The 13,560-nt window shown below is 39.5% G+C and overlaps 1 protein-coding gene across 1 annotated transcript in view; it reads left to right on the top strand.

Annotated features, from left to right (window-relative positions):
• SNX25 (sorting nexin 25) overlaps window positions 1-13,560 on the top strand; it is a 132,059-nt gene that overhangs the window by 81,483 nt on the left and 37,016 nt on the right. Inside the window, exon 7 of the mRNA XM_072763713.1 lies at window positions 5,962-6,143. Coding sequence (XP_072619814.1) covers window positions 5,962-6,143 — 182 coding nt within the window. The remainder of the gene's footprint in view (window positions 1-5,961; window positions 6,144-13,560) is intronic.

The following is a 13,560-nucleotide window of genomic DNA, read 5'->3' as shown; positions in this document are numbered from 1 at the left end:
CTTGCACTTACAGAAATGACGGTCTAGTCCAGAGATGTTAAGTAATATGCCTGTTGTAACTAGAACTAGTCAATCACACACAGATCTAGAATTTGAACCCAGGTCTGATTTTTAGTCTTGATCTCTTTGCACTGCACTGCTCATTCACGTGGGTAGATGTTATGAGAAACTCTTGTTCAAAATTTACAAATTATTGGGCCAGATCTACGTTCTAAGTGTGTCTCATGCCTGTTCAGCTTATGGTTCCAGTTTGGGAGCAGGAGTCTCCTGGTAATTTATTGTGTGGATTTAGTTGATATGACATTATTACTTTAAAAATATATTGCAAGAAAAAAAATACATTGCAAGCATGTTGGAGGGCCTTAAACCAGAGGAAGTGCTAAAAGTTTCAGTACTTGAGACATTTAAAGGAAGGAAGAAAAAGTGTGCCATAAGCATACCTGACCAGGCTAAGCAAGGTCAAACTACAAGATATCTGTAGTCTTCTCCATTGTAACATGAGTGCTTCCGCCATTAACTCCTGCTGTGATTTCTGCTTATTCCTCAAGTGTGCTTTCTACTAAAGTGGAGTGACACTTTAGACTCTGAAATTCAGGTGTTTGATGTGGTAAGAAAATTCCATTTTTCCTTTTTGATGAAAGAACATACTGGCCTCCAGTTGAAAAACAAGATAAATAAATATACATATTTTTTAATTCCTGGGCAACTTTTGAGGTGATCTTCAAATAATTTTGAAGAAATGTGTGATAATGGGAATTGCTGTCAGTTTCACGTTGAGAAGTCAAGCACCATTTCTCATTTTGAAACTTGACCACTCCCTAGGTAAATACATACCCCATTCCTTGAACCCTCCTCTCAAGGGGGGTTTATTAAAACTTCTATTTGCACGTACAAGAAAGATTCAAAGGATTGTTAGTCTGTCGCTGTGAAGGCCCAACGTTCTCCAATGAGAAACTCCTTTAATTCCATACCTTGTGGGCTGGGCGGGGGCAAGAGAAGTCCTTTGCATTCTATGGAGGAAAGCCACATGTTGGGGAGTCAGGGGAAGGGGGCACGTGTGCAGCCCATCTCCTTAACTATCACAGAGTTTGTGGGGTGGGAGTGCAGGGCACAGTTTTGCTCCCCTAGGGTGCCAGGGTGTTTGAGGAAGTCCAGAAACCTTATTGGTTGTCCCATCTGGGGGAAGGGATGCTACTGGCATCTAGTGGTAGAGGCCAGGAGCGCTGCTCAGCATCCCCATACCCAGGACAAGCCCCTACAAGAAAAATGTATCCAGCCCAAAATGTCAGTAGTGCTGAGGATGAGAATCCCTGCTCTGTTATCTATTGACTCCCCCAATCAGCCTGCCAAGAGTGCTGCTGTTAGGGGATGTCTTGGGATTTGGTAATGTGCTATGAGAGAAGAAAAAATACTCTGTTGGTGGCATTTTCTAGGACCTGAAAAAGAAAGTGGTGGCATGTTAACCACTTGTGCTATTTCTGGAGTCCTTAGTTTACACTGTAAATAACTTCACCCTCATTTGCCTCATTAGAAGTAGTACCCAACACTTCTCCCTGGCGTTTGTATTTTGCTGCAAGACACCTCACTTGCTTGGGGGAGAACTGTATCATGGGCAGAAGTTTTAAAGCAAAAAGCAGTGCCATGATGTTGTCCCTGGGTCTACTGTAATGACTTTATAGTCAAAAGCGTTCACCCAGAGTCTAATCCGAATTTCTTTTTTCAGCAGAGGAACCCAGTGAACCCATTTTCTTTTGTTCCGATCTCAGTAGAATGTGGACTATCCAGAAGGAAGAACAGTAAATATTTGTAATTAATTGCTTTAGAATATTCTATCACGTTGTGTGTTCATCTTAGCACCAGTTTCAAGAGCCACTGCCATCCAGTGTTTCACCTAGCACTGTTTATCTTCTTGGCCTTCGTTTTTTATAGCTAGGTCAGACCGTTTGTGTGATTAACCAGTTCACCCCAGTTTGTGAACAACACACACTGTTACCTAACGCTCTGCCTAGAAACAGCCATTCGAGTCTGGCCTGAGCTGGGCCACCATGTGTTGTCATGTACCCAGTTGCCCATACTTCTCTTGGCATGAATATTTCCTGACTGAATGGGTTTTTAGGTCACAAAGCATATTCATCTGCACTGCCAGATTTGGAAGGATTTTGGCACAACAGGACATAGGCTGCATGAGTTCCATGTTAGTCACTTAGCACTGAACATGGTATTAGTTTTCTGAGACAAAAATAAACAGAATTGCCTAAGCAACAAGCTGCTGTTGAGTTCGTTAGCAACAAGCTTTGTGATCAGACAATGGCATTGTATTGCCCTTTAACAAACAGAACGTATTCACGTGAGCAGGCGACGACATCCAAGTGGAACACGAGAATATTCTTCTCGGCCCTGCAGCTGGGTTTTAGATGAAGGTTTATTCTCTTTCTTCCTTCTTTTTAGAATTTGCTTCTAGTTTTTGTGCTTTTAGAAAAGGCTTTTACTCTTTCTTGAGAGAAGAACTTGGTTGTTGATCAATGTGTGTCAATTTCTTCCTATATGTATCTCTTTATTTTTAACCCCACATTAAAACTATTACCTAGAAAGAAAAACAAAACTATTACCTAGATTTATTCTATAAAAAGGCAATTCTTTGTTCCCCAAATTGAGAGTATTTTAAATATGCATAAAATTTAGATTTTAAAGCTATGTTTTAAAAATGAAACTTTTTTTTCCCCTGAAAAATTAGCTGTTACAAGCATGTATTTCTTTAGGTACACACACAAAGCACCCCAGTTTGTGAAAGACTAATTTGGGGGCAGATTTACCTTTACCTTCCCTCGAAGGGGACTCTGAAATACTATTTTTCCTCTTGAGATTATCATCATCATTATTATTATTAACATGGAGTTAATGAGCTCTTTGGTCAGGGCCTATCAGCCAAGGATAGGACAAGTTGGAAACTATTATCGAGGTCAAATGGAAGCATCTCTTCAGCACACATAGAGAAAAGTCATCCTCTAACATCTGACTGACCCCCTGGAACATGGCTGTCTGTCTGTTAGCCTGAAGTCTACCTGTTACCCTCTGTGCTAAGTACCAGAAAAAAACGCTTTTGAAAGATAGTGTTTTGTGGTGCTCACCTAAGTTTTTTCAGTTACTCTGTTGAGCCTGCCTAGATGCTGTTTTAAGGCATTTATACAAGTTGACTAAGTGGAACATGAGCTAGGTAAGGATCATCCTAGGGAAGTGGTTGAGTTCTATAAAACATTGTTTAGGCTCCACCTTGAGGGGCCCCTTCTTTCATTATGGGTAGTTCTTACCTAAGCTGAGCACATTCTGACTCACCCCCAGAAGGTGTGATCTACCTGCATAGGTATATTCATATTTATTGGGTGGTCACCTAGGCCCTGGACATTGCCTAAAACAATATTACTGTTTCTGAAGTGAGCTTGCTCTTCTGCTTTCCATAGAGGATTTCCCACTTTAAGGAGAATTGTATGGTCTGTGAAGAGTATCTCAGTAAAGCTGTTATTTAAAAAAAAAAAAAAAAAGAAAGAGCCCATAAGGAAACCCATGTGGCTACTGTGGAGAGTCGGAGGAGATGAAGCTGGAGTATGTAGGGCCTTCTGGCTCCTTAAAAGAGCCTTGCAGTTTGCCAAGAGTGAAATGGGGGTATTGGGGAGAGTTTTAAGCAAAGGAATGATGTGATTGGGTCGATGTGTTAATGGGTTAGCTTTGGCTGCCACACTGACAAAAACCAAAGGGGAGGCAAATGTGAAAGCTGGTGACCAGTTAGGTTGTGCAGTAGAACACACGATATGGTGTTGCTGAAATTCTTTCTTTGGCTTCTCTGTAAACTATACTCTCACATTCACCTTCTACCTCTCCTTCACTGTCTCCTTTGCCAGCTTCTCTTCTTTCTCACCATTAAATGTGGGATTTATTTAGATTTTGTACTGGGACCATTTTATCTCTTCCTGGGTTGTCTCAGCTACTCCTGTGACTTGAGTTACCATCAAGTGCTCAACACTTCTCAACTCCACACCTTGTATCTCTGCTCAGGGAAATGCCCTCCAACTCAGTTTGCCTGTTCTTTTGCTGTGTAACAAACCACCCTAAAAAACTGTCTTAAACAGTCCTTTCTTTTGCACACAAATTGGCAGTTTCAGCAGACAAGAATGACTCTTCTCTGCTTGACTGTGGCTGGACGCTTCACCTTCAAGGTGGTGTTTGCACATGGTGCCAAGTTGGTGCTGAATGTGGACTGAGGTCCCAGTCAGGTCTGTGGTCTGGGAGTACTTTCCGTGTAGATCTCTCCAGTGATTGCTTAGGCCTCCTCAAAGCATGGAGGTCTTGTGGCTAGTAGAGACTTACCAGGTGGCTCAGGGCTCCAAGTCTGTGGCCTTTTACGATTTGGCTTTAGAAGTCATGGCATCACTTCCTCCATTATTACAAACTCACCTGGATTAAAAAAAAAAAAACAAAAAACACATACCCTACTTCTCAGGGGAAGATTGTCAAAAGTGACATTGACAACAAGAGCAGTTGAACCGGGAGATCCTGGGACCACCTTTGGCAAATACCATTTACTATATTGTCCACAGTTGAACTCGAGATCTTTCATAAACCTGCTTCTGTAATAATGTTCCCTGGTTTATAATTGGCCCCGCCACCTCCATGGCTGCTCATGGCAGAAACTTGAGAGCATCTTGGATACTTCTGTTTTCTTTATATTCCTCAGCCATCTATCTTCTCCCCTGTCTGGTCAGTCACAGGGTCCTGTTGGTTCTCTTTATAAGTTACTCTCAGATCCTTCCAGTCTTCTTTCCTGCCATTGCCACGGAGCTGGTTTAGGCCACCATCTGCCTCCTCAGTTACCGCAGTCCTCTTCAACAGGTTTCTTTACTTGCAGTCTTCTGCTTTCCAATTGCTTATTTTATCCTTCCTGTATAATTTTTAAAAATACAAATTCAGGGGTGCCTGGGTGGCTCAGTTAAGTGTCTGCCTTCAGCTCAGGTCATGATCCCGGGGTCCTGGGATCGAGCCCCACGTAGGGCTCCTTGCTGAGGGGGGAGGTAGCTTCTCCCTCTTCCTCCGTCTGCCACTCCCCCTGGTTTGTGTTCTCTCTCTCTCTCTCTCTCTCTCTCTCTCTCTCAAGTAAAAACAAAACCAAACCACAAATCCATTTATGACATGCTGCTTCTTAAAACCCATTAGAAGCTTCTTAGTGCTATTGAGCTAAAGACCCAATGGACTAAAACGGCTTTGTGTCTTCTGGCTCCTACCTTCTCCTCATCCACTTTGGATCACTAGCTCCCCCATTACATCTGCTGCCCTGGCTCTTCCAGGCCCTCCTAAGCTCTCTCCTTCCTGCCTCCAGGCTTTCACTTTCATACTTGTTGCTCTCTCTGTGTGTCACATCCCACTCCTCCTTCATTTCGTTCGAGTGTAATTTGCTCAGGGAAACCTGGGTCAGAAACACTGGTCAAGCTGCTCAAGGGTACCTGTACATTTTCATTATAGCCTGTATTATGTTCATAATTGCTAATACTATCTTTGGATTTCTCCCATGCTAGACTTTAAGTCCCATGAGATTTAACAATTGGTCTTGAGTCCAAATGCCTAGCGCATGCCTGACACACAGTGAGAACTCACTGCATGCTTAGGAATGCCTCTGCATACATGACGTGTACATACGAAGATATTTAAGTACACATATACATATGCACATCGATTGTGAGTATATGTGTGCAGAGGAGGTTTTTTAAAATGTTTTACACCTGAGTAGGATTTTTTAGTGGTTTTTTAGAAATTAATGGTACTTCTGTTTGAGAAGTGTGTTTAGCGTGAATTCTCTTCTTTAGTACCCACTGTTCAGAATGCACCACATTAGACAGTCTCATTCAGAGTTGTTACGTTCCCCTTTTTGTACCTTGTCCTCTGACTGGGTCCTGTCCATCCATCCCACTCAAGGTAAAGAAACTGCTGCAATGAAAGCTGATCTCCTAAGGGCCAGGAATATGAAAAGGTACATTAACCAACTGACTGTGGCAAAGAAGCAGTGTGAGAAGAGAATCCGAATCCTGGGAGGCCCTGCCTATGACCAGCAAGAGGACGGGGCCTTGGATGAGGGAGAAGGGCCTCCAAGCCAGAAGGTAGAACTTTGTGGTTTCTTGTTTTGACCATTTCATGTTCATTATAAACGCTCACGTAATCTCCCATCCATCTTTTAACTTTTTGGTATTTAACATAAGACATATATTCCAGAACAGAGACCCTCATGTTTGCTTTCATGGGTCAAAGAGCTGTATTACTTGGTATCCCTGACTTCTGTGAATGGTAATAGGTAGGATGGATCAGCACAGGGTATATGTACGTGTCCATGTATGTACCCGTGTGTATTTTCCCATCCCACACACCCTGAGGCACACACTTAGTTTACAAGGGCCCAGTCGAGTTATACACTATAAGTTGAATAGAACAAACCACCTATGGAATAGAAGGTATCTTGTAAGGTATTTTACTTAGCTCTCACCACAATTAAATGAAATTTGAATTTCTTGATATTTCCATTTTAAGGTGAAGAAACAAGAGTTGGTGTTACCAACTTGTAAGTTATTTTACTTAGCTCTCACTACAATTCAATGAAATTTGAATTTCTTGATATTTCCATTTTAAGGTGAAGAAACAGAGTTGGTGTTAGTAAATTACCTAAGGCAGGTGGGAAGAGGCAAAACTAGATAAAAACCGAGATCTAGTTGCTTCACAATCTGAGTGCTTTCTTACGAAGCCATAATATGTCAGCGCCTATTTTTACAACAAAACCTTGGACTCTCTGATACTGGGTCCTGAAATCAGGGAGCTTAGGGAAGTGTCCTAGCCCTACCTCAGTACCTGCTCTTATTCTCAAGGATTCAAGTGTGTCTTCCAAGACCCAGTGAATGCGAAGACTGAGGGAAACAGCAGCAGCACTCCCTGAGGAGCTTGTTTGTACCACTTGGGAACAGGACTTCAAGGCAGTTTCCAAACTGCTCTTTTGTAAGATGGCATTTACTTACAACGAGGCTACCAAGAGTATAATTTGACTCTGGCTACAGCCCCTAACCTTACCTATTTGGATGTTTAGTTTCTTGATGTTTTCTCATTCAGTTCCTGGTTTGACTTCAGATGCCTGTGACTTTTCCCTTCCTCCTCATTCTGGTGATGAACTTTGATCTATTTTCTTGTTTGTGGCCCAGTCTCCATGAGAGCCTCTTCAGCATAGTTTATGCTTGACCTTGGACCAACTCTTAACACTAGCCAGAGTTGTTCTTCTGCAAACATCTTGTACAAGTGGCTCAAATGCTGCCCCGAGTAGCTCTTGTTTTATAGAGGGGTCCCCTTGCCACTGGAGATCTGTTTATTTTGCTATTAGATCTGCAATTTTAACTTTGTGGTCCAAAGTGAACATTTTACCTTTTGGTGAATGGTGGAGAATGGATTTTGCAGGCTGTATATTGTCCTCCTTCCTCTTTCTTCTCAGCCTCTGGACTCTTAAATAGCTTTTCAGCCACATTTGTCATAGAAAAAGTTCTCTTCTTGTGTCCCATGTATTCATTCATTCAGTCAACATTTAACGAAGGTCCGTAATCTCTCAGTTACAGTGCAAGGTACTAGAATACAAAAGGAATAAGAGGAGTCTTTGCTCTGAAAGAGTCCCATGTAATTATAAAATAGAAAAGTAAGTGATCCAGTAGAGATGGGAGATAAATACCTGGAAGACACACCCGATGGCTTATTGCCTAGTCAAAAGATGATGTGGTTTTAGATATTATGGTAGAAGAAAATCTTAGGAAACATAAAAGAAGATAATTTTAGAACTCAGTGTGATTTCAGTATGTTATCTGGCAGTATTTACTAGAAGTAGCCTTAATCTGGTTTTTGCTCCATTTCAACTTGTTTCTCCAGATATTTAGGAAAGGAGCAACCCATTGCTGTTCCAACACTTTAACCTCAGAGTAAAATCATTTCCATTAGGCTTCAGGCCAAAAGCCTCAGATAATACTACAGATTTCTAATGTCTATGGTGGTTTGCTAGACTAAAGGTAAGCCTTTGGTTAGTTTGGGGCCATAAATGGGTAGTTTTGCTGTAGCCTAATCATATTTGATCCAGAGGAGTCACCAACAAATTTTACTTCAGAACCTAGTCTTCAAAATTAGTTGAATCCCCCTGATTCAAAGAAAGAGATTGAATAAATAAATAAAAAGAAATAATTATATGTTCTCTATAAGAAACTATATGATGGCACAGATTGGTTGAAAGTGAAAGGAGGGGAAAAGGCATGCTATGTAAACACAAAGCAAAGAAATCTAAAGTAGTTAATATTAACATTAGGTGAAATAGACACCAGAACAAGGAATGTAACCAGGGATGAAAACCATTTCATTATGATAAAGGGGTCAGTTCATGAAGAAGGCATGATAATCCTAAATATGTATGTGATCAAGGAGACCTTTAAGATACGTGAAGCAGAGTGCCTGGGTAGCTCAGTTGGTTAAGCAACTGACTCTTGATTTTAGCTCAGGTCATGATCTCAGGGTCATGAGATGGAGCTCCATGCTGGGTGTGGAGCCTGCTTAAGATTCTCTCTCTCTCTCTCCCTCTCCCTGCATCCCCCTCTTTAACCACCTCCCGCTCACTGTGCTCTCGCTTGCGCGCTCTCTCTCTCTCAAAATAAATAAATAACTAAAATAAATGAAGCAAAAACTGACAGAACTGAAAGGAGAAAAAAAAAGATCCACACTTAAAATTGGAAATGTTAATACCTTTCTCTCAGTAACTGATAGAAGAAATAAAGCAGGATACAGAAGACATGAACAACAGTAACAACCAATGGGAACTAATGGACATTTGTAGACAGTTCCACCTAGCACCAACAGAATACACATTCTTCTCAAGTGTACATTGAACATTCGCCAAGAAAGAGTATATTTCTGGGCAATAAAACAAATTCCAACCAATTTAAAAGGTTTAAACACATATTATGTTCTCTGACCACATGGAATTGGAAAGCAATAATAAAAAGATCTGGAAAATTCTCAAATATTTCAAAGTTAAGCAACATATCTAAATAAGGCTTGAGTCAAGAAATTATAAGAAATTAGAAACTAGTTTGAATGGGCTGAAAATGAAAATACACATTAATTTTTGTGGGATTACAGTTAAAGCAGTACTTAGAAGGAAACACTTTTTTTTTTTTTTTTTAAGATTTACTTTGAGAGAGAGCATGAAAGAGAGCTAGCACGAGCAGGGGAAAGGAGGGGGAAAGACAGAGGATAGGGAGAAGGAGACTCCCCACTGAGTGGGTGACATGGAATCCCTCATGTGGGGCTTGATCCCAGGACCCAGGGATCATGACCTGAGATGAAGGCAAATGCTTAACTGACTGAGCCACCCAGATTCCCTAGAAGGAAACACCTTTTAATGCATTTTTTTTTTTTTTAAAAAAAAGAAAGGTCTAAAATCAGTGATCTTCCTCCTTAAGAACCTACAAATGAAAACTGAAATAACTAGAAAGGCAGAAATAATATAACAAATCAGTGGAGTAGAGAACAGAAAAACAGTAGAGAAAAATCAATGAAAGCAAAAGATAGTTCTTGGAAAAGATTGATTATACACTCTAGTTAGACTGATGAAAAGAAGAGAGAAGGCACAGTTACCATTGTTAGGAATGAGAAAGGGCATCATTGTAGATCCTCTACATTAAAAGGAGAATAAAGAAGTATTGTGAACAATTTGAAGCCAATAAATTTCACAATATAAATAAAATAGAGAAATTCCTTTGGAAATACAAATTACCAGAACTGACTCAAAAAGAAATAGAAAATCTGAGTAGCCTTAGAGGTATTAAAGAAAATGAATTTATCGTTTAAAACCTTCCCACAAAGAAACCTTTAGGCTCAGATTATTTCACTGGTGAAATCTATTAAATATTCAAGACAAGGATAAGATCAGTCTTAACCATATTATTTCAAAAAATGGAAGAGAAGGGTACTCCTCATAGGAAACAAGCATAACTCTGATACTAAACCAGAGAAAACCATTTAGAAAAGTGAAAACTACTCACCAATATTCATCATGAACCTAAACAAAAATTTCCTTAACAGAATATTAGTAAATCACATCTAGCAATCTATAAATAGAAAAATTACTCCAATATGTGTTCTCCTGGCAGTGGGCCTTTCGTATAAAGATCATGTATGTCATTTATCTGCAGTTCCATTGTCAAGGCTTATTGTTTCTTAATCAGCTTTATTAAGGCATAATGACCTATAATACACTGCACATATTTAAAGTATACGATTTGATAGTTTGACTCATGAAACCATCATCACCGTAATCAAGATAGTAATCATATTCATTATCAACAGAAATTTTCTCAGCCCCTTTGTAGTCTCTGTCTTAACACCAGTTGATGCCTACTGGTCCAGTCCTTTAATCCATGTTTAATCTTCTAGTAAGTGACTTTTTAACTATCCTGATTTTTAGCACCTGTCATTGTCTTTTCTTTCTTCTTGCCTGTCTTTCCCTCCCTCCCTCCCTCCCTCCCTTCCTTCCTTCCTTCCTTCCTTCCTTCCTTCCTTCCTTCCTTGTATTTTATTTGTTTACTCATGAGAGACACAGAGGCAGGCTCCCTGTGGGGAGCCAGATGCAGGGCTCAATCCCAGGACCCCAGGATCAGGACTTGAGTGGAAGGCAGAAGCTCAACCACTGAGCCACCCAGGAACACTTTGTCTTTTCTTTCTTTGCCAAAATCTTGGTTCAGACTCTTCTGATGTGTTTTTATTGGCTGTTGTCATTGACAACAGCTATGACAAGTCTCACAATAACCCATAAAGTAGGTGGTACTGTCACCAATCTATAGAAGAAGAAACTGAGGCTCAGAATATTGGAGCCACGATTCCAACCTAGGTATGTCCAGCTCCAAAGCCTGAACTATTTTACCTGCACGTATTGCCTTGCTATTTGGCTTTGCTTTCATCTGGATATGGAAACACAAAATCTGTATTGCTTTTGCACAGTGGTAACCTACTTCTTAAATGGCCCCCAAAATGGAAAGATGGAAGGAAGAATTTAAGAAAAATAATAGAAAAAATAAAGGGAGAAGAGGAAATGAAAATATAAGGGGTGTGAAAACCGATGGCACTAAGTGTCTGACCTCTTCTGTAAAGTCAGGGTTTTTTTAAGTTTTAATTCCAGTTAGTTAACATACAGTGTTGGTTTCAGGTCTACAATATACTGATTCAGTGATTCTACACATCACTGGGTGCTCATCATCTATTTAACACATCCCTACACCTGCCTTCCTTGTGGTAGCCCTTAGTTCTGTGTAATTAAGAGCCTGTGTTTTGGTCTCTCTCTCCTTTTTTGTTTCTTCCCATTGCTCATTTTGTTTCTTAAATTCCACATAGGAGTGAAATCATATGTATTTGTCTTTCTCTGACTTTACTTAGTGTAACACTCTCTAGCACTATCCACATCCTTGCAAATGGTAAAATTTCATTCTTTTTTATGGCTGAATAATATTCCATTACACACGTGTGCGCGCACACACATATTCCTTTATCCATTCATCAGTCGATAGACAGTTGGACTACTTTCATATTTTGACTCTCTTAAGTAATGGCTGCTATAAACATTGGGGTGCATGTACCCCTTTGAATTAGTGTTCTTAAAGTATCCAATAGTGCAATTGCTGGATTCTAAGGTGATTCTGTTTTTAACTTTTTGAGGAACTTCCAAAATGTTTCCACAGTTAACATTCCCAACAACAGTGCAGAAAGATTGCTTTTTTCCCCACATCCTCACCAACACCTGTTGTTTCTTGTATTTTTTATTTTAGCCAATCTGACAGATGTGAGGTGATTTCTCATTGTAGTTTTGATTTGCATTTCCCTGATGATAAGTGATGATAAGTGTCTTTTCATGTGTTTGTTGGCCATCTGGATGTCTTCTTTGGAGAAATGTCTTTTCATGTCTTCTGCCCATTTTTAGTTGCATCATTTGTTTTTTGGGTGTTGAGTTATATAAGCTCTTTATATATTTTAAATACTAACCCTTTATCAGATATGTCATTTGTAAATACCTTCCTCCATTCTGTAGATTGCCTTTTAGTTTTGTTGATGATTTCTTTTGCTGTGCAGAAGCTTTTTATTTTGATGTAGTCCCAGTAGTTTATTTTTTATTCTGTTTCCCTTACTACAGGAGACATATCTAGAAAGAAGTTGCTATAATTGATGTCAATGGAATTATAGCTGGTGTTCTCTTCTAGGATTTTTGTGGTTTTGGGCCTCATATTTAGATCTTTAATCCATTTTGAATTTAATTTAATGCATGGCATAATAAAGTGATCCAGTTCTTTCTTTTGCATGTTGCTGTCCAGTTTTTCCAACACCATTTGTTGAAGACATTAGACTGCCTTTTCCTATTGGATATTCTTTCCTGCTTTGACCATATAGTTGTGGGTTAATTTCTGGGTTTTCTACTTTGTTCCATTGATCATAATCTAACTTGGAGTCCAGAATTTGATGCCTCCAGGTTTGCTTTTCAATTTCAAGATTGTTTTAACTATTTTGAAGTCTTTTGTGACTCTATACAAATTTTAGGATTGTTCTAGTTCTGTAAAAAATGCTGTTGGTATTTTGATAGGGATTGCATTAAATATGTAGATTGCTTTGGGTAGTAGAGACATTTTAACAATATTCTTCCAATCTATGAGCATGAAATGTCTTTCAGTTTCTTTGTGTGATCTTAATTTCTTTCATCACTGTTTTATAATTTTCAGAGTACAGGTCTTTCACCTCTTTGGTTAGATTTGTACCTAGATATCTTACTATTTTTGGTGCAATTGTAAGTGGGATTGTTTTCTTAATTGCTCTTTCTGCTGCTTCATTATTGGTATATAGAAATGCAGCAGATTTCTGCACATTGATTTTGTATCCTGTAACTTAACTGAATTCATTTATCAGTTCCAGCAGTGTTTTGGTGGAGTCTTTTGGGTTTTCTGTGTATAGTATGTCATCTGCAAATAGTGAAGGTTTTACTTCTTCCTTACTGATTTGAACATCTTTTATTTGTTTTTGTTTTCTGATTGCTGTAGATAGAACTTCAAGTATGATGTCAAATTAAAGTGGCGAGAATAAGGGGGATCCCTGGGTGGCGCAGCGGTTTGGCGCCTGCCTTTGGCCCAGGGTGCGATCCTGGAGACCCGGGATCGAGTCCCACGTCAGGAAAAAAAAAAATAAAAATAAAAAAATAAAGTGGCGAGAATGGGTTTCCTTTTCTTGTTCCTGACTTTAGGGAAACTGAGAGCTTTTCCTTATTAAGGATGATGTTAGCTGTGGATTTTTCATATATGGCCTTTATTATGTTGAGATATATTCCTTCTAAATCTACTATGTTGAGGGTTTTTATAACGAATGGTTGTTGTACTTTGTCAAATGCTTTTTCTACATCTACTGAAATTATCATATGGTTTTTATCCTTATTCTATTGAAGTGATGTATCATATTGATTGATTTGTGAGTATCAAT

Source organism: Vulpes vulpes, chromosome 7 (assembly GCF_048418805.1).
Source record: "Vulpes vulpes isolate BD-2025 chromosome 7, VulVul3, whole genome shotgun sequence".
Lineage (NCBI taxonomy): Eukaryota > Metazoa > Chordata > Mammalia > Carnivora > Canidae > Vulpes > Vulpes vulpes.
This window is presented reverse-complemented; position numbering and strand designations above follow the sequence as displayed.